The sequence below is a fragment of the Rattus norvegicus genome, chromosome 4 (genome assembly GCF_021556685.1).
Source record: "Rattus norvegicus strain SHRSP/BbbUtx chromosome 4, alternate assembly SHRSP_T2T, whole genome shotgun sequence".
Taxonomy (NCBI): Eukaryota; Metazoa; Chordata; class Mammalia; order Rodentia; family Muridae; genus Rattus; species Rattus norvegicus.
In genome coordinates this window covers 10,334,459-10,360,998 of record NC_141537.1, presented here as the reverse complement: position 1 = coordinate 10,360,998, position 26,540 = coordinate 10,334,459, and the positions used below count along the sequence as shown (strand labels likewise).

The 26,540-nt window shown below is 43.4% G+C and overlaps 1 protein-coding gene and 1 long non-coding RNA gene across 27 annotated transcripts in view; both read right to left on the bottom strand.

Moving 5' to 3' along the window:
• Kmt2c (lysine methyltransferase 2C) overlaps positions 1-23,655 on the bottom strand; it is a 214,730-nt gene extending 191,075 nt beyond the window's left edge. For 25 of the 26 annotated variants that reach the window (XR_015686283.1, XR_015686284.1, XM_087659635.1 and 22 more), the window contains exon 1: positions 22,475-22,865. Coding sequence is in view for 24 of the 26 variants with exons in the window: in XM_087659635.1 (XP_087515761.1) it covers positions 22,475-22,635 (161 nt within the window). In the remaining 2 variants the exon portion in view is untranslated. Of the gene's footprint in view, positions 1-22,474; positions 22,866-23,623 lie in introns of those variants that run through there. The other variant, XM_087659632.1, reaches the window with a different exon arrangement.
• Positions 4,118-7,757, bottom strand: LOC148006225 (uncharacterized). The gene is made up of 2 exons (XR_015686285.1): positions 5,783-7,757; positions 4,118-4,770 (listed from the first exon to the last, which is right to left on the bottom strand). It is a non-coding gene; the product is annotated as an uncharacterized LOC148006225 (long non-coding RNA).
• Positions 23,656-26,540: the final 2,885 nt, after the last annotated feature.

Here is a 26,540-nt window from a genome sequence, read left to right as displayed (position 1 = left end):
TTAAAAAAAGAAAAGAAAAGAATTTCTCAATAAACTAGGAAAGTGTATTCATCAAAAAATATAAATTACAGGCAAATGGCCACTATTGTTGATTGTTCGCCAAAGACCCTACTGAAGATGCCACATGTTCTGGTTAAAGGACACATTAAAAAACAGAACTAATACCAAAGTGTCTTTTCTGCTGCACAGAAGCTAAGGAAGCACTGCCACCAAGTCTTCGCTCAGCTGTGGCACCTGCATGCTATACTGCTATCTAAACATGGACGTACTCACTGGAATGCAGGTAAGCAAACGTTTGCTCTTGAATTTGAGGCCTGCTCCACATCTGGAACTATAAAACTAAAGCCCCTGATGGAGATTATAGTCACTAATGTTGTTCTGCTAAACAGACATGTTCTGTCAATCAAAATGCCCTCTAAATATGTATGCATGCTTGTGCCCACAAATTAATGCTGCTTTTACCTTTCATCGGAGAAAACTCCTAACTGATCAATGCACAGAAGGATAAATGACTACTGAGTGTCATAAATGGGACATCTTTATCACCCCCTCCAAGTCTTAGGGAATATCTTTGGTGAGGGAGTAGAGTGTTGTGGAACACTATCTTTCAAGCATGACACAGCAGCTGTACTCTGGAACTCACAGCAGCCGTGTTAACTGAGCAAGACCTGCAGAAGACTGAGGCCTGTCAATATCCTGCCATGGAAGCAGGAAAAGCTCCTGAGGTACACTCTTGCCCAATCACCCGTTAATAGTTGGTGGGGAGCAGAAAAAAAAAACCTTTTTCTTTAGTGATGTAACTCTACATTCATGCTCTTGTAAGCAACTCTAATCAAACAGATTTAGTCATCCAAACATCTACAGACATGATTGTAGAAGAGGACTTAGTTAGGAACAGGAAGAGGAGGGAAAAGGAAGGGGGTACGGGTGTATATGATAAAAATGTTATATAGATGCATGTATGAAGTGTCATATTGAGACTGGGCACGATGGCACAAGTCTAACTCCATCACTAGGGAGACAAAGGCAGGTAGGATCTCTGTGAGTTTGAAAACAACCTGGTATACACTGTGAGTTCCAGGTCGGCCAGGGCTACACAGAGAGAAACCCTGTCTCAATAAACCAAAAGGAAAAGAAGGGGGTTGGGGGGTGGGGAAGGAGGTGGGGAAGGGAAGGAAAGGGAAGGGAGAGAGGCAGGAAGTAAGGAAGGGAGAGAGGCAGGGGAGGGAGGGAGGTAAACTGTCATGATGAAACATTATTTTGTAATTATGTGTAATTTTTACACAGTGGGGCTGGAGAGATGGTTCAGTGCTTAAGCGCACTGGCTGCTTTTCCAGAGGACCTGAGTTCAATTCTCAGCACCCACATGACAGCTGTTAACTCTAGTTCTATCTGATCCAACAACCTCTACTGGCCTCCAGGGGCACCAGTGATACATAAAGGACATACGTTCAGGCAAAAAGACATACTTAAAAACAAAATTAAATTAAAATGTTCAACCCATTAGGTGTGGCAGTGAACACTTTAATCCCAGCACTCGGCAGAGGCAAGCAGGCAGATCTTAAGTACAAGACCAGCAGGATAGGGGTTGGGGATTTAGCTCAGTGGTAGAGCGCTTGCCTAGGAAGCGCAAGGCCCTGGGTTCGGTCCCCAGCTCCGAAAAAAAGAACCAAAAAAAAAAAAAAAAAAAAAACCAGCAGGATCTACAAAGTGAGTTCCAGGACAGCCAGTGCTGCAGAGTGAGACCCTGTCTCAAAAGACTAAATAAGAGAAAAGGCCACCAAGATGGCTCTGCAGATAAAGGTATTGGCTGCCAAGTCTGAGGAACTTGGTCCAATTCCGGAGACCAACATGGTGGAAGAAGATAAAGGAATCACAAGAGTTGTCCTCTGACCTCCTCACACAGGCATCGGCACAAACACCAGCCTACACATGAACATGCTTACACAAATAAATTAACACAGTAACTTTTTAAAATTAAAAAGAAAAGCAGGCAGGAGAGATGGCTCAGAGGGAAAGGCAATTATTACCCAAGCCTTGAGACCTAATTCAGTTCTCAAACCCAGGTGAGTATGGAGAGAGCAGACTCCAGTTTTTCTCTGACCTCCACTGGGGCTCCAAGGCACATGTGCCCCTCCCCCCTGCACCCAGCAAGCACAGACACAGTATGAAAGAAAACAACCAGAAAGGAAAGAGCTGGGACAACAGAGCAAATGAACTGTTTCTCTTTAAAAGAAGCATAGAACATGGCAGTGCACACCTTTAATCCCAGCACTGGAGAGACAGAGGTAAGTTGATCTCTGTGAGTTTAGGACCAGACTGATCTATATAGTAAATTCCAGGAGAGCCAGAACTATATTGTCTCCAAAACAGCAAACATCATCATCATCATCTTCATCATCATCACCACCACCACAACCACCATCATCATCATCTTGTTTATATTTTTAAAAATAAACAAAAACCAAAACTTTCTGGACATGTGTTGCAGGCCTTTCTCTAACCCCAGCCCTTGGGAGGCAAAGGTAGCTTGGGTCCACACAGTGAATTCCAGGACAGCCAAAGCTACACAGTAAGATCCTGTGTTGAAAATAATCAAAAAAATAAGTAAGCAAACAAATGAGAAAAATTATATCACAATACAATCCTAAATTAGGTTCATCTTTTAAAACTGAAACACTAGGAGCTGGACAGATGGCTTGGAGATTAAGAACACTGACTGCTCTTCCAGAGGTCCTGAGTTCAATTCCCAGCAACCACATGGTGGCTCACAACCATCTGTAATGGGATCTGATGCCCTCTTCTGGTGCATAGAAATAAACAAACAAATAACTTGTTTAAAAAAGATTAAGAAAAAAAGAAAGTGAAACACTACTTTAACTGAAGTTGAAGTCACTCTTACCAGGTATTCACAGAAACTTTGAAGGATGTAGCCTATTTGACAGCATATTCTTAATAACAGGTAGGAAAAAGCATCCTGACCTGGATTAGAATCAGCAAATACTCAGCAAATATTAGGATTGGAAAATACAGTGGGCCCTCATAAACATATCAAAAACTCTAGGAATAAGCAAAGTCTAAACAATTCTCCTAAAACTATCAATACATTTTTTGCTTTGGCTGTTTCCCAACAGCAGCAGAGGGTCAGCATTAAGATCACAAGACACCTGGTAAGCACACAGGCCACTGGCAGTGTCTGCAGACTCAACAGCTCCTGCCTGCCCAGGAAGGAAGGAAGGAGAGATAAGCAGCTTAACAGACAGGTAGGATGGCTCAGCAGGTAAGGCTGACTGCTTGTCCTTTCAATCCCCAGGACCCATGTGATGAAAAAGAACCAACTCCCACAAGAAAAAAATAATTAAGGAAAAGAGAGCCAAGCATAGCGGCCAATACCTTTAATCCTAGCACACAGAAGGCTGAGGTAGGCAGATCTCTGTAAGTTCAAGGACAGTCCAGATTACATAGAAAGACTCTGAAAAAGAAAAGAAGGAAGGAAGGAAGGAAGGAAGGAAGGAAGGAAGGAAGGAAGGAAGGAAGGAGAGGAGAGGGGGAGGGGGAGGGAAGGGAAGGCGAGGCGAGGAGAGGAGAGGAGAAAGTGAGAGCTAGCTGCAGCTAACTTAAGAGTAAAGGGTTACTGAAGAGTCTAGTAAGTGAACACTATACAAAAGACATACACAGAGTAAAAACAATGCAGTCGAGGGTAAGTGAAGACAGTTCCTAATATAAGCAAGCCACCGTGGGGAGAAATCCACACTCCATCAGCGGTTGCTGAGATGGTTCAGTGGTTAAGAGCAAGTGCTCACTGTTCTTCTGGAAGGTCCCAATTCAGTTCCTAGCATGGCAGCTCATAAGTGCCTGATGCTGTCTTCTAGTGTGCAGATGTACATGCAGAGTGCCCATATACATAAAATACATAAATACATAAATAAACTTTAAAACACAAACCAAAGCATACTGGAATCTTTTTAATTCCTAACAATACTACAGAAAATGCAATCAGCATGTAGAAGCTCATGCTCTGATCATCTTCCTCAGCTGGATCCTGAGTTACTTCAGTATCTGTTCCAGGTCTCAAAATACTAGAACACACAGCTTTTTTTTTTTTTTTTTTTTCTTTCCGGAGCTGGGAACCGAACCCAGGGCCTTGCGCTTCCTAGGCAAGCGCACTACCACTGAGCTACATCCCCAACCCACACACAGCTTTTTAAAGTGCATTCATTTAAGTTATTTTTTAGAGCTCTTTTCTTTTTTTTCAGAATCTTGTTTATTATCATCGTATATGTGCCTCTGTGTCAGAACTTGGGTATAAAGGTCACAGACAACTTTGTGAAATTGGTTCTTTCCTTCCACCTTTATACGGATTCCAGGGAACAAACCTAAGTTACATAACACACAAGTGTCTTTACACAGAATCACTTCAATAACCCCTGTGTTATTTTTAAGTCATTATTATCTGTAGGGGAAAGGTGAACGGTGTGTATATGTATGTGAGTCCACATGCCACAAAAGCATGTGTGGTTAGAGAAAACTTCCAGGATCAGTTTGTTTCTTAAACTAGATGGATTCCAAGGATCAATCTCAAATCACCAGGAGGAAGCAATTTTATCCAATGAACCATCATCTTACCAGCCCCAAATAAACTGGGGGAGTGGGGGGAGTGTTTATTTTTGTTGGGGTGAGGAGGGTCAAGACAGGGTTTCTCTGTGTAGTCTTGACGACCCTGGAACTCAATCTGTAGACCAGAATGAACTCAAATTCACAGAGATCTACCTGCCTCTGCCTCCCAAGGGCTTGGCTTAAAGGCATGTGCCACTATGGCTTGCTAAATATATTCTTAATTATATTTAAGGAACTGATATTTGTGAACTTTACTTAACAATAAATTTTAGGACATTTATCTCCATATCTCTATTCACTTTCAATACACTCTCCTGAATAAAACAGTAAACACACTTGTGTAAATCAATCATACACAGTCTTTTGAAATAGGACAATGCCCACAAAAAAAAATGCACTCCCGGCTAGACAGATGCCTCAGCAGTTAAGAATACTGGCTGCGGGGTTGGGGATTTAGCTCAGTGGTAGAGCGCTTGCCTAGCAAGCACAAGGCCCTGGGTTCGGTCCCCAGCACCGAAAAAAAAAAAAAAAAAAAAAGAATACTGGCTGCTCTTCTAGAAATCCTGAGTTCAATTATGGGACCTCTTCTGGCATCCAGGTGCACATACAGACAGATCACTCATATACATAAATAAAACTTTAGCTGGGCAGTGATGGCACATATCTTGCGTCCCTACACTTGGGAGGTAGAGGCAGGCAGATCTCTGAGTTCAAGGCCAGCCTGGTCTACAGGGTGAGTTTCAGGACAGCCAGGGCTACACAGTGAAAACATAGAAACAAACAAATGGCTTCCTTTGAACATCCATCTGTTGAGTGCTTTCCTGGGGGAAGTAATATTTCCTAAACTGCTCTCCTCAGAACTCAGCTCTGAGGATCTACATCACCTGTACATCCATGGACCTCAGTCACAACACTTTGACTTTAGAGGAGGAAATGTACTTACTCAGTGGGCTATGAAGCCCTTCAAAGTTCTGGATATGCTTGGAGTAGAGGTCACTGACCTCTCCCTTAAACTGTAGAAAACTTGTCTATCTAGATTTATTTACACAATCTTCCTTGGAAAGAGATGAATAAAGACCTGTAAACCCCAAAAAAATATTTAGGAACCACATTTAACTGACAAACTTTGGTGATAAAATTCAAATCAAGCAATTTTCTTCTCTACCTGCTGCTCTACTCTGGCTTATCAAATACTAATAAAATAAACAGATGAATTACTATGTATCAGACACTATCCTAAGCACTTACCATGATCCCGACCTATGACAGGTTCTGTTAATAAACAGATGAATTACTTACTATGTATCAGACACTATCCTAAGCACTTACCACGATCCCAACCTATGACAGGTGCTGGTAACGTTCTACTTAGCAGATGAAATAACCACAGCAAGAGAAGTCATTTGGCCAAGATCAACACAGAATGTCTGTCTGAAAAAAGTAAAACTTCCCAAACTGAAACGTGGTCATCTGCTTTTTATACACACTTCCTACTTCTATTAACTATGCATCTTTCTAATAATTAGTGCTCACCTGAATTAGAAAGAGAAAAATCAAGTGAACCCATCCTCACAGGCAAGGAGCTAGCTAAACTTTATAATCACAGCGCACACTAAACTCCATACCAATCTGATTATAGTAAGATCCTGGTAAAACTTAGAAGTTTTTTCATTTATTTGGTGTGCATGCCCACTCCCTCACCTGCCCCCTCCTTCTCTGGGGGGGTGTGGGTAAGGTTAAAAAGCAGGGTTTTTCTGTGTAGCCCTGGCTGTCCTGAAACTGGCTCTGAAGACCAGGTGGGCCTCAAGATCCTCCTGCCTCTGCCTCCTGACTGCTAGGATTAAAGGAATGAGCCACTACCACCCAGCTTAAATTATTTTTTAAAGGGATTGGGGATTTAGCTCAGTGGTAGAGCGCTTGCCTAGGAAGCGCAAGGCCCTGGGTTCGGTCCCCAGCTCTGGGAAAAACCAAAATAAAAATTTTAAAAAAAAAATTATTTTTTAAAAAAATCAGTCCAGTCTGTCAACTACTAATACATAAAACTAAAATAATTTTGTTGTTGAAGCTGCCACTTTTGAAGGATAGGGACCTTGCATGTGCTTGGCAAACACTCTACCACTGAGCTAAAGGCCCAAGACACTTAAAAAACAAAAACAAAACAGGAATTCAGCTTGTCATTTCTCCTGCCCCAGCCCTGCTTCATACTAATACTAAACCCACCATCTTATCAAATGTTCTATCACTGACCTGTCTCCTCAGCCCCTTAAAACAAAAACATCCTACCCACTTTGAGGTAGGTTCTCACTCAGTTGCCCAAGCTGGTCTTGAACTCATTGTGAAATGCAGGCTAGTTTTGAACTTGGGAGCCAGATGGTGGTGACACACGCCTTTAATCTGAGCACTGGGGGCAGAGGCCAGGTTTGAGTTTGAAGCCAACCAGTTAGGATAGCCAGGGCTACACAGAGAAACCCTGTCTCAAAAAACAAACGAATTCCTAGACTGGCTTGGGGCTTTTAAAATTAAATATCTAATAAGTATGCTGATGGCATGATCCAATGTGACAAAAATCTACAAAGTTAGCAGCATTAAGTGGGTTTTAGTAAAATAAAAGAAACAAGGTCCATAAGCAAACAACTGTAATTTCTATACGCTAGCAATAGTTCATAAAGACAAATTTAAAAAAGAATTAGGAAGCTGGGTGTGGTGGCACAAACTCTTAGCCCCTGTGTTCCAGAGGTAGAGGCAGGTGGATTTCTGTGAGTTGGAGGTCAGCATGAGACAACCAGAGCTATGCAGTGAGACCTTGTCAAGAAAATAAGAAGGAAAGAAGGGTGAGCTGGGTGGTTAAGAGCACTGGCTGCTCTTCCAAAGGGTCAGGGTTGGATCCCCAGAACCTACATGGCAGCTCACAATTGTAACACCAGTCCCAAAAGAAGCCCTCTCCACAAGTATCAAACCAGTACATGATACATAGACATACAGGCAGGAAAAATATTCATGCACATAAAATACAACCATTTCTAAAAATAGTACAAGAAGGAGGGGGAGGGGAGGAGAGGAAGGGGAGGGGAAGAAGGAGGAGGAAGAAGAGTTCAGAAAGAGAAAAAAAAAAGAAAAATCACACACAATGAGAACCAACCCAGTAGTGTACCCCTTTAATCACAGGTAGGCAGAACCCAATGCCTCCAAGGCCTGCCAGGGTTACACAGTGACCCAAAACAACAAAAACAAAAAACAAATGAAAACTATCTTTTTTCTTGTTTTGTTTTTCAACACAGGGTTTCTCTGTGTAGTTCTGGCTGTCCTGGAACTCTCACTGTAGACCAAGCTAGGCTGGCCTCAAACCCAGAGTTCCAGGAGAAGGGGCATCATTTTCTTCCAATGATAAACGGATGAACTGCCCCTACTCAAAAACAGACCTCTCGCCCACACCTGTGCAAGCAAGTGACTACTTTTTCTGACCACAAGACATGAAGGTAAGTTAAGAAAGTGAGCAAGAACTGGTAATGAGAGAAGAGAATGAGGCTGAAGCCAACTAGAATTCACTCATATGCATGTAGGAAGCTGCTGAAGCAAAGGAAGGCAGGCAGGCAACAACAGAAGTTACTTTGACAGGCTTCTGTTCCCTATGCTAGAATCAAACCAAGCCCTCATACCTGCAAAGATCTGTCATTTAGTATTAATAACCAAGCAACAGAATCACTAGTTATGTATGGCTTTACTGCCCCTGCCAAGATGATTTTTCTAACACATAAATTTCTCCTATTTAACATCCTCAATGACTCACTATTGACCATGGTATTTAAAAAAAAAAGAAAAAGAAAAGAAAAAGAAAAAGTCCCAACCCAATTTGATCTCTTCCTCCTCCTTCCAATAAGGCATGAGTTTGTTTAAAACCCAGAGCCATGGTTAGTTGCAACTATGACTGTCCCAAAGCAGCTCCTTTACCTGTAAAACTGTCTGACAATTCTGCCCTGAGTGATTATAATGCGACTTCCAGAAAGCACTACAATACAGTGCCAATCAAATACCAGCTTCTTCTTCCCCGACCCCCGTTACCTGGTTAGTGCCCTTCAGCAATGTGTTTTCATTTAAGATTTCAGAGTCAGGTATGGTGGGTCATGCCTGTAGTCCGGCATACTGAAGATTGAGGCAGGAGAATTTCATCAAGTTCAAAGCTAGGCTGGGCTACAATGAGAAACCTTTTCTTTTCTTTTTACCTTTCTATTGATTCTTGTGAATTTCACATCATGTACCCCATTCCCACTCATTTCCCCATTTCTCCATATCTGACCTCCATCCACTCTTGCAACCTCTTCCCAGCACAATAGAACAAAAGATAAAAAATGAAAATCTCACCATGGAAGCTGAGATGTGTCACACTTTTTACTTGCAAATACTGCAATGAGTCTATAGTGTAGTAGAAGCCAGAGGCCTAGAACTAAACCAGTGACTCCTCTCAGATATCCTGTTGCTACCCTGTGTCATGGAGAGCCTGCAGCTTTGAATCTGCAGGACCCCTTCACATGCTCCAGCAGTTCATAGGTGGAGTAGATGTTGGAGTGAGCCAACTCAAACCCCTGGATGTGGGACTGGATGGCAGCTCAGTGGGTCAGACTGCCAGGCCAACTCTCTCACTTTGCTCAGACAAAGAGGGACAGGGCCTGCTCCCTTACCTGCAGCTGGCAAGCAGCAAGACAAATTAGCCCATGCCATGCCAACGCCAGCAGGGCCAGCTCTCCGGAACTCCACAGGCCGGTACATGAGACTTGTCTTAAAAAACAACAGGAAAGGGGATAGGAGAAATAAGTGGTGTATGCCTGTGTTTGGGAAGCAGAGGCAGGTAGATCTTTGTAACAAGGTCAGCCTGGTCTACAAAATGAGTTCCAGGACAGCCAGGGCTGCACAAAAAAAACCCTTTCTCAAAAATAAATAAATAAACAAACAAACAAAACAAAACATCATTAACAGGGCTAGAGTCATGGTGAGCTTAGAAGTAAGAGCAATGGCTGCTTCCTCCTCCGTTCTCTGTGAGTCATTTTGCATTAGCCCGCAGTGAATTTCCAGTGTGAGGAAAAACAGGTATTCCGTCTTATGCTCTCCAGTACACAGTGCTGCTTAGTTGACTGCCCAGTATCTTCCAAGGGTGATTAACAAAAAAGTTAATAAACTCAACTAATAGTAACATATTTCTTCAGGATCATACTTAGGAAAAAGAAGAGACTTACTTCATTTATTTTAGGCAGGGTCTTAATACAAAGCCCTGCCTGGTCTGGGGTCATGTAGATCAGGATGTCCCCAATCTCACAGCAATCCTCCTCCCACCTTTGCCTCCAGGTGCTGGTACTACAGACCAGTGGCATACTTGGGGGAAAAAAAGTCACCTATAACTTCACTACAATACACACCAATCATATTTAACTCTTTCCTTCCACATCGCAAGGAAGTGAGGTTGAATATCAACAATAAAATCTCATTAATAAAGAGTCAAAACCCAGTGCTGGCTACTCATCCAGAGGTCATGAGTTCAATTCCTAGTAACCACGTGGTGGTTCACAACCATCTGTAATGAGATCTGATGCCCTCTTCTGTCATACAGGTATACATGTAAACAGAGCACTCTTTAAATAAATAAATCTTTTTTTTTAAAGTGTCAAAACCCAGGTTTACAATATATTTCTGTAGGTAAAGGCACTTGCTACCAAGTGCCTGACCTGAGTCTGATACCTGGGACTCACATGGCAGAGAGAGAACCAATGCCCACAAGTTTTCCTCTGTCATACCACACACATGCTTAGTATACACATCCAAACACATGCACAATAAGTAAAATTGCTGGGCAGTTGTACATGCCTTTAATCCCAGCACTTGGGAGGCAGAGGCAGGAAGGATCTGAATTCAAGACCAGCATAGTCTACAGAGTAAGTTCCAGGATAGCCAGGGTTATGCATATATAAAATAAATGTATTATTATTACAGTCCTGGCTTCCAAGCTGCTACATTGGCCATATGACCACTATCACTATGTTCCAATTATATGTTCAAGTTTAAACATAGGGTGCCTTTAAAATATTTTTTCTAATTTACCATGTGTCAGTATTTTACCTGAATGTGTGTATGTATACTACATGCATGCCCAGTACTCCCCAGGAGCGCACCAGATACCATGGAGCTGGAGTTATGGATGGTTATAAGTCACCATGTGATAGATAAAAATCTAACTTGGGGGCTTGGGGATTTAGCTCAGTGGTAGAGCGCTTGGCTAGCAAGCGCAAGGCCCTGGGTTCGGTCCCCAGCTCCGAATAAAAGAAAAAAAAAAATCTAACTTGGGTCCTCGGCAATAATTAATGCTCTTAACTGAGATAAACACACATGCACACACCAGTGTTTCTGAAACAGTGTTTCACTGTAGACCAAGCTGGCCTTTAAGAACAAGATATCCTCCTGCTCCTGCCTCCTGAGTGCTAAGTTACCACACAGTGCTATTTTAAATGGCATTTTTAAAGAGTAATAATGGTCTGTGGTCTCCTCCGCTCTTCTTCATGGGACACAGATGTATGACTGGGGCTCCAGTGGGCATCGTGGAATCTTAAAGCAAATGCCATACCCCAGAAACACAAAGATTAGGGTCTCCAGTAAAGTGACACTGCAGTGCAAAGGCACTATATACCAACTTAGCTCCTATCCTGCAGAATCTAATGTGAAAGAAATCCATACTAGTTCAAGTCTCTCGTGTTCTCAAGTTTCTAACTTAAGTGGGGGAATGGACTAGAGAGAGATGGAAACGATGGCACACATTTTTAAATCCAATACAGAGGTGGCAGGGATAGGTGGGTCTGTGAGATGAAGCCATGCTTATCTATATAATCTGTTAAAACATAGGCAGGGATTGGAGGGAGAAGGACCACCTTGTCCTTACTGACATACCCTGCAGTTGACAATAGAACCAGGATAGAACCTAGACCTCCCAACAAGCACAAATGGTTCACAGTAGCCCAAGTGCCCAAGTCAAAAAGTAAAATCCTAACTTTTGGGGAGTATTTAAAATTCTTATAGTTATTAGGGATTATCTAATTATAGACCAATAGTATAGTCATGTAACTATGTTTGAAGGGAAGGGGTTTGAGACAGACTCTAATATGTATCCAAGGCTGGCCTTCCTCTTATTGGATCTATAGTAGAGAATGACCTTGAACTTCTGATTCTTTTGCTTCCACATCCCTGGTTGAGATTTTGAGATTACAGGCACTTTGATCTTCGTGTATCTTAAGCTAGCTAGCACTCTATTAACCAATCTAAATCACAGTCCTGATAATTGCTTTGCTTAAATACCAAACTCCTCAGTAATAATCCATCTCTACATCAAAATATCTTAGTGAAGTTAAGGACCAAAGTAGCAGGAAGCCTCACTTAACTATCTCAGGAAGAGACCCTTAAATACAGTGTCATTGTCATTTGTACCAGACATATTTTGGTCCCTTAATTCATAAAACCATCTCCTTTTGTTATTTTTATTATGTCTACTTGTATCTGCTTATATACTTGCAAGTGTGTGTGCGTGCGTGTGTGTGTGTGTGCGCGCGCGCACGCGCCAAAGTACATGTGTAGAGGTTTTTCTCCCTCTTGGGGAATCAGACCACAACTTGGAGGTAAGCACTTTTGCCCATAAGTCATCTTGCCAGCCTAGTGTCCATTATTACTATTATTTGTTGCTGCTAACAAATGTTTACTCATGATTTCACAATCTTGGCTGAGTTCAGCTAGGTGGTGTCTCTACTCTTACGTTGCTTATGTGACTGCATTAGACCAGAAAATCTGCTAGAACTTGAACCCTGCTGAGCCTCTGGAATAGTCAGTCTGGCAACAAACCTCTCCCTCTCCACAGGTCTCCAGCAAAGTCGAACCCAACTCCAAGTACTACAATTATTTAAGACTCCCAAAGTACAAAAGAAAAAGCTGTACCCAAACCTAATCAAGTGTCATTACTACTGCCAAACAGGACTAGACAAGACAGAACCATAGGGTACTACACGACAAATTGACAAAATGGCCCAGGGGGTTTACTTCCAAGAGCAGATAGCATCTCTTCCTTTAGTACTGTGTAGATACCGCCTTGACACGTATGTAAGCCCCACCCCATACTTTAAACTGACCGCAAACTCACAGAGTCTGGCTGCCTCTGCCTCCCAGGCCTGGGATTAAAGGCAAGCACCTGGCCACCATGGCATTTCTGTACTCCAGCTCTATAGTACAATTTGAGTTTGGGCACGGTGATAGCTCCCGCAGGTTACTTGGTTTTGTTTTTGGTGCTATGTGGGACACTGGGAACCTCAGTTCCCTCAAAAATCAGCAAGATAGCCAAGGAGGCTTTGTTAAGAAGCATCTGCCTCCAGAGTGCTGGGATTAAAGGCCACCACATCCAGCTGAGATTAAATATTCTTGAAAGTCACACCTACCCTAGTATGCTAATGTTGCAAAATTTTAATATCAGCACTAAGGAAGAAGCAGCAGGCAAATCTCTGTGAGTTTGAGGTTAGCCTAGTCTATATATTAAGTTCCAGGGCAGCTGTATAGGTGGTGGTGGTGGTGGTGGTGGTGGTGATTTCAACATGCAATGGTAAGTATATCATCTGATAGGAGTCTCATTGGAGAAAAACATGGACATCATAATCAAATACTTCAACTTTGATAGCACTAATTATGAAAGACAAGATTTCATGTGATCAATTTTAAACATAATTTGATGCTTATACCAAACATGAAATGCATTACAATTTCAATGCTATGTTGAGATGCAGCTCAATGCCACAATGCTTGTCTACCATGTAATAATGGTACTGAAAAAAAATCCCAAGTAACATGAAACAGAGGTGGTAGAACATGTCTTTAATGCTGGCACTCAGGAGGCAGAGGCAGGAGAATCGGAGTTTGAGGCTCTGTTGGTCTACAGACTGAGTTCTAGGACAGCCAGGGTTACACAGGGTTTTTAAACCCTGTCTTAGAAGAGAGAGAGAGAATGGAAGAGAAGAGAGTGCAAGTTTTTGTTTTGCCTTATTTTTACTAGGCTCCACTAAAAGATGGGATTCAGAAAAAACATATGGACTACAACAACAATCAAACTACTTTGCTTCTAATGCAATAGGTTACAGTTAAACTTAGAAAGCAAACGTTGCCAACTACGAAATATGTAAGAAATGAAGCCAGCAAGATGGCTCGGCATGTAAAAGCACTATGGCTCAGGCCTGAGTTCAGTTCCTAGATTCCATGTAAAGTAGGGAGAAAACATCCCACAATGTTGTCCTCTGTCCTCCACATTCATGCCATAAGATATGCATGGCTGCACACACATCAGACATACATGTACATACATGCAAATATACACACACAATTAAAAATGTATTGTTAATCACAAAATTATTATTAAACTAAATAAATTTAAAAAGAAAAAGATATGCCTATCATGGTAGTGGAGGCCTTCAACCCTAGCACTCTGGAGGCAAAGGCACAGAGCCAGCCTCATACTCACATAAATAAATAAATCTTTAAAAAAAAGTCCAAAAAATTCCACAATATTGACATTTATAGGCTTGAGTAATGAAATCAAAAATTAAAGTCATTTTTTGTCATAACACTAAATACAGAGCTTTCCTAGGGAGTTACTGCTTTTTATAGTGAAAAACTTTCAGTAAAACCCTGCTTTGAGCCTAATCTGATGGCACATGCCTTGAATCCCAGCACTTGGAAGGCAGATGCAGGTAAATTCATTATAGGTCATCCTGTCTACAGAGCAAGTTCCAAGCCAACCAGCAATAGTAAGACTGTGAAGGGGGGGGAAGGAGGAGGAAAACCCCACCTCAACATTCTATATAAACACAACACACATACTCAAAGAACAAATTAAAAAATTTAGTTAAGGGGTTGGGGATTTAGCTCAGTGGTAGAGCGCTTGCCTAGCAAGTGCAAGGCCCTGGGTTCGTTCAGTCCCCAGCTCCGAAAAAAAGGAAAGAAAAATTTTTAGTTAAAAAATAAAAATCACTGGGTTTTAGTTAAAAAAGCACTGGGTGTTCCTCAGAATTTTTTAAAGTATTGATCTTTGCTAGGTATGGTGGCTTTAAGACCAGTACTAGGGGAAGTAAAGGCAATAAATTCAAGGCCATCCAGGGCTCTATAGTGAGACTGTCTCAAAAGCAAAACAAATTACTTTTTCATTCAGGAAGTACATTACAAAGTGTATATACCTTTATACACAAAATCAACACAAGCTCAAACTTGAGACTTTCTATAGGATAAAGTCAGCATTAAACTTGCAACTTCACAGCTCCTGAAAGGTTTTCCACAAGCCAACAAAGCAACAGGCAGCCTCCCACATTGGTTTATCTCCCACAGATTTATCTCTTTGTCTTGATAAAAACTGCACAGTAGGGGTCAGAAGTATAGTTCAAGTAGTTAAGAACTTGCTAAAATGTGAGGTCTTGGATTCATCCCCATGAGGAGAGGGGAAACTGCAAAGTAGACCACAGCTTGTAAGCAGGTTCAAGTAAATCACATCCTTAATGACCTATCCTGAGCTATCCCTAAATCCCATTCCTACATCCCAGATACTTGTTGAGCATGGCTGTGCTCTAGCTATCTATGCCAGGAGCTTCCACACTCTGCAGTTCCGAGGACTTCTGGCTTCTCTGCCCCATCTCCTCCAGCAAGCTGCCCTCTGCCTTGCTATGACATTGCAACAGCAGCACATAAATCACTGCCTGCAAGTAGCATATCTCTTCATACTTTCTATCTTGGGGTCTTTGTAAAATAGCCCTCATTATATTACAGGTGGATGCAGGAGGATGATCAGGAGTTCAGGACCAGGCCTCAACTTCTAGATATCAAAACATGACTGAAAGAAGAACAACCAAACATCTTTACTCACCATTTTTCTCCAAGGCCATAAGAGTCAGCTATCAGTCAGATCTAACTATGACTCTATAGCACATTTGAAATGCCTTGATAATCCTGAAAACACAACTCAATCCCACTCCCTATGTTGAGCCTCTGCCTCCGTTCTCCAGGAAAACTCTCCTAACTTCCCTCTGAAATAGATGTACTCCCCTGCTCTCTCTCCCAAGCACACTCATGTTCTTATCACTCTACTTGGCTAAACCTCACCGACCCTTCAGGCTTTAACGCAGATACTACTTCCCCTAAACCTTCCAGGACTGCACTTGGCTGGTGACTCTTCTCGTGCAGAGTTAACCGTTTATGATATTTAGCATGTTCTGTAAGTGAGTGGCATGTGCCAAAAGAAAAACGCTAAAATGTCAGCGGAGTCAGATGTGGTAGGCCACACCTGTAACCCTAGAGGTTGGGAGGCAGAAGCAGGAGGTGCATGACAACTTTAAGACCAGCCTGCTCTACACATCAAATTTCAAGCCAATTACTGATACAGTGACAGTCATTTTTTAAAAAAGTAAGCAAGATGGCTCAACCAGGAAAGGTGCCTGCCTCAAAGCTTAGCCATCTGAATTTGATTTGATCCCAAGTCCCACGTGGTGGAAGAAGAGAACTGAGAACAGATTCCTACAAGTTGTGCTAAATTGTGTGTGTGTGTGTGTGTGTGTGTGTGTGTATTCACATACACATATATGTACATACAAATTAATCCAATTATTATATTAATGTTAACCCACAAAGAAAGAACTGTCAATTATTTTAAAAAGTAACTAGAGGGTTGGAAAGTTGGGGAGTTTGGTTGCCAGCACTCCCTCCCATGGTCCATGGTGACTCACAGCAATCTATTAACTCCAGTTCCAGGGGTCTGATGCCTTCTTTTTTTTTTTTTTTTTTTTTTTTTTTGGTTCTTTTTTCGGAGCTGGGGACCGAACCCAGGGCTTTGTGCTTCCTAGGCAAGCGCTCTACCACTGAGCTAAATCCCCAACCCCAGGTCTGATGCCTTCTTCTGACCTCCTCAGGCACAGGCAGGCACGCATGTGGTATAAACATGTATGCAATCAAAACACTCATCCAAATAAAAATTTTAAAAAATCCAAAACACTGTTTTTAATTTAAAAGTAAACAGAAAGCCTATGCCATCCCAAACTGGGTTTTATAGATCCTGCTACCCATAGCAGCAAAAGCAGAAGCAAAATGAAACATCTTTTACAGAAGCCTTTTCTAACATAAAACAGAGAAGAGCTGTGTCATTCTTGTTTCTCTAACCTGTGCTCAAGTCTTTCATATTCTGCAAGAGATCTAGAAGTCCAATTTCAGGATGTAGAGATGGCTCATACTGAGAGAACCTTCTTCTCTTAGCAGAGGCGGAGGCAGACAAACCTCAGTGAGTTCAAGCACAGGCAGTCTAACAGAGTTTCAGGTCAGCCCGGATAGTGAAACCCTGGCTCAAATGATTAATTAATTCAAAATAAAATTAAATACATCGTTTAAAAAAAAAACAACTTTGCATTCATTAAGGAGCTATGGCACACACCTTTGACCGGGGAGGCAGAGGCAAGCAAATCTGAGTTCAAAGGCAGCCTAGTCGGTCCCCAGCTCCGGAAAAAAAGAAAAGAAAAAGAAAAAAAAAGGCAGCCTAGTCTACAAAGCAAGTTCCAAGACAGCCAGGGCTACACAGAGAAATTCTGTCTCACACACACACACACACACACACACACACACACACACACACTTTAAGTATTTCATAACCACGACCATCACACATTGATATGAGAGCCTATCATTTTAAAAAAATCATGCTTATTTTACTTGATAACTTTTTACAACTTATCTTGCCAAGAAGTTCTAAAAATAGTTACTGGGTATAAACATAAAAAAATTATAAGAGAAGGAAGGGATTATTAATCAGCTTGCTAAAAACAACACCGTGAAATCTGGCTAAACACATTTTCCATCTAATCTGGAACCTACGTGGTTGGAGAGTCCATTCCCAAGCTTGTCCTCTGACCGCCATATACTGAGGGATGCACACACACAGGTGTGCACATACAAATAAATAAACGCAAATGCCAAACAAATGTAAACGTTAGAAAGGTTATTCTTCAGCATCAACTTGTTGCCTAAGAGAATCACAAATGCAAAGCCAAAACACCCTCAAGGGTACCACACAGGAAAGCACACAGGGAGAGCTTTAGTGCTGTGTTTCTGAAAGGATGCTCACTTGCTCGCTCCTTCCTTCCTTCCAAGACAGGGTTTCACTGTGTAACTCTGGTTGGCCTGGAACTTTGTTTTTACACCATGCCTATCTAGAACCCAGAGAGCTGTCCACCTATGTTCCACCTGCCTCTGTCTCCCAAGTGCTAGGATCAAAGATGTATTCACCACAATAAATTAAAGATATTCTATGTGTAAGTATTTGCCTGAATATATAAGTATGTGTACCTTATAAAATGCCCAACATGGATGTAGGAACCAAATCCCTGTGTTGTGGAAGGGCAATAAGTACTCTTAACCAGAGCCATTTCTCCAGTGCAATCAATCTAGTATTCTTTATGCCTAAAGACTGACCATATTAATTTTGGAAGGTCAATGAAGTTCCATGAAAGCTCCTTAGTTATAAGCTTACATTGATTTAAAGAAGATAAAGGCTGGTCAGCCACTATCTAATCAAAGAAACCTGTACTCCAGAGAATAACCTATAATTTTGCAAAACAGAAAGCAGGTAAGGCAAAGTGTCTTATATACAGGCTTGTAATCAATTTGTAACTCTGCAAGTTGACTACATATTGCTTCACAGAATTAAGTGAGTAAGAGGAAAATGTAATAAATCATTTAAGAATGAGAGATTAAACGATATAGATACTTTTAAATTTGCATGGACATCTGTTTATTAGCTTAATATATTAACAACCAATGTAAAATTATGACAAAAACACCATATTCTCAAATATTACAAATTCCTAGGAATAAGCCAACAGTAAACTGCAGTGCAGCCAAGTTAGAGAGAAATCTTCCCAACAGGAAAAGAGAGGCTGACAGTTCTAGGCCCAGTTTTCAATTAAATTAAAACACTTTAGTGCCTCCTATGGACCAAAGAGCAGTAGAGATAGGTATGTGGATGGGTAGGTAGGTGGGTGGATAGAGATTCAATAGGTTATGTAATATAAACTATATATTATATATAATCCCCACTTATCTGCTAGCTTAAAAGTATTAAAAATTAAGATTACTGTTTGCTTAGCATGGCTGTGCAACCTACAATACTCCCTGCTCTGGGAGGATGAGGAAAGACAATTCAAATGCTAGGCCAGCTCAAGCTACATATAGAGTTCAAGGTCAGTCTGGGATACGTAATAGGCCTTATCTCAAAAAATAAGGAAGGAGGGAGAAAGGTAGGGTAGGAAGGAAAGAAAGTAAAGGGTAAGATAGAATAGGACAGGATAGGAAAGAAAAAGAATTGCTATCATAAATATTACATACTTGCATTGTCTCAGAAGGTATGAATAGTGATCTGGGGGACTTTTTGTTCAACTGTACATACAGTAGGGAAGATCAATTGTCTATCACTTATGTCAAGCTGGCAGGTATGAGAAATTTTGTTAGAAGTAACAACAGTTACCAGCTGCACTGCAAGACACCTTTGCAAGACACCATCCATTGTTCCTATTTTTCTGTTACAATAACACTCAAGCTGTCTCTCCAATAACAGTAATTGCCCTCTGCAAAGTGATTCAGAGCAGAAATTTGACTTAATAAGGGTTGAAGGCAGAATCTCAGAAATCCTACCCCTGCTCCCCACTGCTTCAGCATTTTTCATTCACCACTTACCATCCCTGACATCAACTCTGATGACATAACAAACATGGCAGAATACTTCCTGGGCTTCCTACTAAAGTCCAGTGTAGTAGTTAACACCATTTAATTCCAGCACAAAGTCAGGCAGGTCTGTAACAAGGTTAGCCTGGTCTACAAAGTGGGTTCAGGACCACAGTGAAACCCTTGTATTTAAAAAAGAAAAAAAAAATGTTTTTTTAACATTCACAGAATTAGACCTGTGTCTAATACTGTTTTATCAGGGGGCAAAAACAGAGCCTCAAGTAAGGATTATGAGCACTCAAAATAACTAAATGGCTAGTCTTCGCAGTTAGGAGAAATTTCAGGTAAGTGTAAATTTCACTATGAGTTACATTTGACTTTGGTTCAACAGGAAATTCCTGTGTATATATCTACTTTTTGAAATCTGCCTCAAAAAGTAATGCCTTTAGTTCAAAATATTTGCTTTTAGTTAATATAATTTTAATATAATTAGTTAATGTAAAACCCATTAATTACATAGCCTACGCCTTTTAAATGTGATAAAAAAAAACTTTCAACTAGCCAGAACTATAAATACTTGATTTGTTTACTTAATTATTAAAAATTCAAACACAATGGCAGGGCATGGAAGCATACACCTTTAATTTCAGCACTCAGGAGACAGAGGCAGGCAGATCTCTGTGAGGTCTTTGATTTCAAGGCCAGCCTGATCTACAAAGCAAGTCAGTCAGAGGTACATAAAGAGACCCTGTCTCAAACAAACAAACAAAGGATATTAATTAACTTCCATTTCTTCAGTGCACTCTCTGCAATTCCACACTACTCATTTACTGCAAACCTAAATCACATTTGTTACACATCAGTTTCACTTTAAGGGTCTTCCCTAACTACAGTCTCTTTTCCTCATGGATCCTGATATGCTGTAGACATACACAATCAAAAATCTCCTTGCTTTCCATTTCCCACATTAGTTTCCATTTGCATGCTTCAAATACAATTAGAGATTCTTTCCATTCCCTTTAAAAGATATATAATTTTTAAGAATTTCAAATTTAGAAGCCAATTACCATTACATTTTACATTCCCTGTAAGGAATTCTGTGTTGCTTTTCAAATCCAAAAAAAAAAAAAATCTAAAACAGAATTAACCTAAACATTTCCCAAAGTGTCCTTAGACTAGACTGTCATTCTTTAGGAAAATGTTTAACCTCTCAAAGGGCCATTTTTTCTTGATTAATAATAGTGCTAAGAATTAAAATAATAAAGTGACAATAACTTCAAGTCAACCTTTCTTCCAGTTCAAAGGAGTTGCATTAATACACCTAAATTCATCTCAATAGGGAAACACATTGAGTGTGTGCATGCACCCTAGCAATGCAAAAATGAGCTCTTGTATTTCTGCTCTTTCTAAAAGGAAAAACTTAAATGCAAATATAAACATATATTTAACGTATAGTAAGTAGGGTTTGTTTTTTTTTTAATGTGTTTTGTTTTCTCAAGACAGGGATTGTCTGTGTCGCCCTTACTGTCCTGGAACTCCCTCTGTAGACCAATTGGCCTTGAACTCCACCTGCCTCTGCCTCCCTGAGTGTTAGGCTTAAAAAGATCTTACAGGCCTGTGCCATCATGAACCCTCTTATGAGATGCAGATGTTTTTCAAACAGTGAAATGGGAAGGAATCGAAGTAAACCTCTAACATGGCTTAATCCCGGGTTGCTTTTTAGAACAATATTTATGTTAAACTGACCACGTCCAAAGTTACTGAAAATTCCACATAACGTCTCCAAATTTCAGTCAAGGCAGGCATGTTACATCACCTTACAATGTAACAGACAAAATAAACTCGTAACTTTGTATCACAAAGAACCTAATGTAATAATGTATACATCCTCTATACAGTGTTTCCCTCAAGATTTTTCACAGCTAGGTAAGAGCTGGCAGGCGAGAAAATATGGAGGCGACTAAAGGCCCCGGAACATTTAGTAGTAAAAAGACAGCAAACACCCCCAACCCCGCAAAAAAAAAAAAAAAAAAAAAAAAAAAAAAGGTACACTGTGTCAAGAGCTAATTGGGTTCCCGAAGCCCAGGCTCAGGTAACACTATTTTTGCTGCAATCACCAGACACAACAAATGCAGGTAAACCAAACAAACAGCCTATCCATAATGTGCTGGCTTCTTCCTGCAAGTCCCAGCACACCCTTCCACCGCCAACAGTTCAATGAGAATATCATACAATGAAATGAGTGAGCAACACACGCCATTCTGCAACTTTGAAAGACGGTCACCAATCTTCCGCAGCACCCTGAAGAGCCACAATTGCTGAGCAACTAACTCATTGGCACTGAAACGGTTTCCTTAATTTTCAAGCCAAGTTGTCGAATAACCACTTTTAAAGACAACACTTCTAGCCCGGTTCACCCACCGAGCACAGTCCTCACGTACGCTCAAAAACAATCGAAAGCCATTCCCTGCCCAGCTGGAGTTGAAGTTACTCGTCCAGCGACCTTTAAAGCTGTCTCCCCTAAACAAAGTACTCTCTGCCGTCAGCGCCGCGGAACCCGGACGCGTCCCCGAAACTCCGGCTCGTCCGCTCACACCTGGGCCCGTGCGATCCCGAGCGCCGGCTGCGGAGCCGGGCGGTGCGGTTCGGGGCGGTGGGGGATGGGGAGGACAGGCTCGAATGGCTTCCTAATGTATCATTAAGGAGCAAAAGCACCGGTCTGGGAGCAAGAAAAGTTAAAGGAGCCGCGAGCTGACAAAGAGCGCCGGCCACCGCACCGGGACCACCCGGCCGCGGCGTTTGACAGCTCGGTCCCTGGCGTCCACAGCTTTGTGGCTCCGAGCGGCCGGGCCGGCAGCAAGCTGGGCGTGCTCGGCGGGGCGTGTGCGGACGCCCGGCTAGGCCCTGGGGAAGCCGCCGGGCGGTTCTCCCAGAAGCGAGGCCGAACTCCAAAGTAAAGTGCGCGGCGCGGCAGCGGGACCTGCGCGGGCGCCGCCGAACCGGGCCGCGCCTGGGCCGCCCCGCCCCCACCGGGCCGGGGGCCTGACAGCTCCGGGCCGCGCCGCCGCTGGCCGCCCGCCTGGCTCCCTCGCGCTCAACTTACTTCTTTCTGGCTCTCTGGAAAGGGGAAGCGCCATCTTTGCGAGGCCGGCCCCGAGGTCTTTTGTCTGCGGCTGCGGGGCTCGGGGCCGGGGCTCCGGGCTCCTCGGGGGGTGCTGGCGGCGGCTGCTGCTGCTCCGCGCTCCGGTCCTCCTCCGACGACATCCTAGTCACCAGGAAAGACACATGGATCCCCGTCCTCCTCCTGGGGGGCTCCTCCCGCCGCAGCGGCCGCAGCCGCCGCCGCTGCTGCTGCTCGAGTTGCTCCTCCCCGGCTCAGCCTCTCGCATTTCCCGCAGCCCCGGGAGCAGCAGCAGCAGCAGGTACCGGGAGAGGCGGCAACATGGAGCTAGCAGGACACGCACTCACACACATCGGCGCGGGCGCGCGCACTCGGCGCGCAGGGGCCGGCGGGGGGCGGCGGGCAAGCGGGCGGGGCGGGCGGGGCCGGCCGCGCGGGGCGGGGCGCCGCGGCCAAGGATGGGGCCGGCGGGGCCGGGCGGGAGGGCGGCGCCGAGCGGGGCGGGGCGGGGCGCGACGCGAGGGGCGCGGGCCGGGGGCGGCCGCAGGGGTCTCCGCCCGACCCCTCCCCCAGGCCGCCCGCGGCCGGAGGAGAAAGGGCCGCGGAGGGGGCGGCGGGGCGGGGACAGCCACCCCTCCCCCGCGTCGTCAGCCCGTCAGGCCCACGCCGCGGCGAAGTTTTGACAGCTGCTCCAGTTGTTGTGGTGGGTTCCGGGTTGGTGCGAGTGCCGGCCTCTCAGTCGCGCGCTGGCGATCGCTCCCTCACACACTGCTCGCTCACGGCGTTCCCTATGGCTAGCTCCCTCGCGCTGGGTTCTCTCGCGCGGCTAGCCCTCCTGCTCCCTATCGCTTGCCCGCTCTCCCGCCGGCGATCGCTCCCTCACGCTCGGGATCGCTCCCTCACGCTAGCTTTCGGCTCCATCAAGCTTGGCTCCCTCACGCTGGGTTCCCTCTCGCTCGCTCGCTCGCTCTCTCGCTCGCGAACGCTCCCTCACGCTTGCTTTCTCTCCTGGGGCAGCAAAGGAGGAAGTTTTGCGGCTGTGCGTTCGCCACACAAACAACACACGCACACGGCAGTGGCTGTCGCGCGAGGCCCGCACCCGGGTCCCCCGGGGCGACCCGCACCACAGACCTCTCAAACTCGCCGCCGGCTCGCCCACACACAGGCGCCTCCCGCCCCCGCCCCCAGCGAGCTGCTGCCACTCACGGGGCTGGATCCGCGCATGCGCCGCGCGCAGCCTGGCCGCCGCCGCTGACCTCACCGCCCCTCCCCCGCCCGCTCTGACGCGGCGACGGCTGCAACTCGGGCTCTGGCAGGAGCTAAACTGCGGACCGGGTATCCCGGATCAGGGTCCGGCCTGGCGGAGGTGGGGAGTGGTGTAAACACTCCGGAGCGTGCACCCGCGTGCGGTGCGCGCACGTGCGTCCGCGACCCCCCTGCGGGCGTGGGCTGCCCCGGACCTCGCGGAATCCCACGTAGGCTTCCCCAATGCGATGCAACCGTGGCAGGACAGCTTTAGATCCTAACTCCAGCTGTAGTTTCTCCGTTCGACGTCATGTTTTAAACACTGTGAGCCCCGGAGGCTGCTGGACAAAAAAAAAAAAAAAAGCTGGCGAATTGAATGGAAGAAAATATCTCTACAAGGACAGAAATGCATCAGTGTGAACGTTGTGTGTGTTCAAGATGTAAAAATGGAGATACTTTTAAGCTGTTTCCCTTTTTTTTAAAAAAAAAAAATGATTCCTTAAAAATGGGGCCAGAAATCGCTAGGATGCCAAGCTGCTCCGCGCTTCCTTTGCACTAGGGATTGACATGTGGGAGTTAGAAATAGTAGAGATGGGAAAACAGATCTGTGGAGCATCGTGGAAGGCTTAGAGTAGCCTGTCACTCGCTGAGCTGCTGGGAGCCTGGAATCCGAGCGCGCTTTGCGATCAATTCTTTCCATTCTCAACAGTTTCAATACTGGGCAAAAAGAATACACTTGTTTCTAGAGATCCTGTTAACATTTCCTGCATCTAACAGCCAGGTTATTAACATTGAACCGGGCTTCCAATCTGGATCAAACTTTGATAGTCTAGCACATATTACAGCTGTAAGCATTGTTTGTTTGCTGTTTGCAAGGGCTGAAATTGAGTCCTTGAGTCATTTTAATTCCTTCAGGGTTTAATCTCTGCAGGCCTTTTCGGCTTTATTATATGTACAGTCAAAGGAAGCTTGGAGAAGGAAAGGAAGCTGCCAGGATAAAGGTAAGCTACAAATTAAAAAGAGAGAGGAAATTGGGGTGTCTAAACAATTAAATTATCATTGTGGCATATTCAACCCAGGGCTTCACACACAGGTAAGCAAGCACTCCACCACTGACTTTTATCCCTAGACTGAATCGTCTTTAAAGATTTTTTTTAAACAAAATTTTTGTTTGTATTCGTGTGTGCATAAGTTTATGTGCATCATGTATGTGCAGATACCTAAGGAGACCAGAAGGTGTCCAGTGCCCTAGAACTGCAGTTACAAGCGATTGTGAGCTGCAGTGTGGGCATGGGAAATCAACTCCACTTTCCTAACAGTACTCTTAACTGCTAAGTCATCTCTCCAGCCCCTGGACCTGGCTTTGAAATATAAACTTTTAAAATAAAACTGTTTACTTTTGATACTAGAATAAGAACAGTATTCATCTAAAAAGAATAAATGTTACATTGTTGTTGCTATGGTTAAAATAGAGGAATGGGCAAGGAACCAGGTATGGTGGCCCATGTCTTTAATCCCAGGACTAGAAAGGCAGAAACAGGTGGATCTCTATGAGTTTGGGGCCATCATGGTCTCCTAAGACAACCCAGCCAAAACTACAAAAAAAAAGGGGGGGGGAGATACAAACTTAAAAGATAGGGCTTATGATACTTGGCTTCAGATATGTAGTTATTAGTGTAATTCATAAATTAAAATGTAATTCATAAACAAAAGAGCAAGTTGATAATAGAATTTAATTAAAAAAAACAAATTGTAAAATATAGCTCAAAATCAAATAGGCTTGATGATACAAACCTATCACCCAGTAGCAGGAGGATCAGTAGTAGTTCACTGACATTTCTTTGGCACCATGCAGTATATTAGAAGCCAGACTAGGATATACATAAGACCCTATCTCATAATAATGCAAAGACTGAGGAGACGACTCAGCAGTTAAGATGCTGTATTGCTTATACACAGGACGTGGGTTCCATTCCTAGTACCTAGATAAGGCAGTTCAACTCCCGTCCTGAAAGCATCTCACACTTTTGGCTTCTGTAGTACCTGTATTCTATGTACATAGACAGACACATACATACACATACAAATCTTAAAAAGGTAAGACGTAGGGAGGATAGTAAGTTCCGTGACTCAAAGCATTTGCTGCTCTTCCAGAAGACCCAGGTTCAATCCAGCCCAGGGAGGCTCACAACTGTAACATCAGTTCCATGGGAAATGACACCATTTTCTCACCTCCATGGACAGCAGACATGCATATGGTGCACAGACATATATGTGGGAAAATACCATAAATATTGGAGGCTGGAGAAATGACTCAGCGGTTAAGAGCTCCGACTGCTCGTATACATTAAATAAATAAATTTTAAAAAATACCATAAATATTTTTATTAAATAAATTTTAAAATGCAAGATTCAGCCGGGCAGTGGTGCACATACCTTTAATCCCAGCACTTGAGAGGCTAAGGCAGGTGGATATCTGTGAGTTTGAGACCAGCCTGGCCTACAAAGCAAATTCCAGACAGCCAGGACTACAAAGAAAAAAAAATAGCAAAAGCTTCCAAAATATGGATGCTTCGCACAACTAAACATAGTTCTTACTTTTGAAAACATGAAATATCCTATGTTGTTTCTGGTATGTCATTTCTATTTTTATATGTGTTGATCAAATATAAATATTTAGGGGAAAAGGAAAGTTTTTATTAAATAAATTAAAAAATACAAGATTCAGCCAGGCAGTGGCACACACACCTTTAATCCCAGTACTTAGGAGGCAGAGGTAGCCAGATCTCTTTTTTTTTTTTTT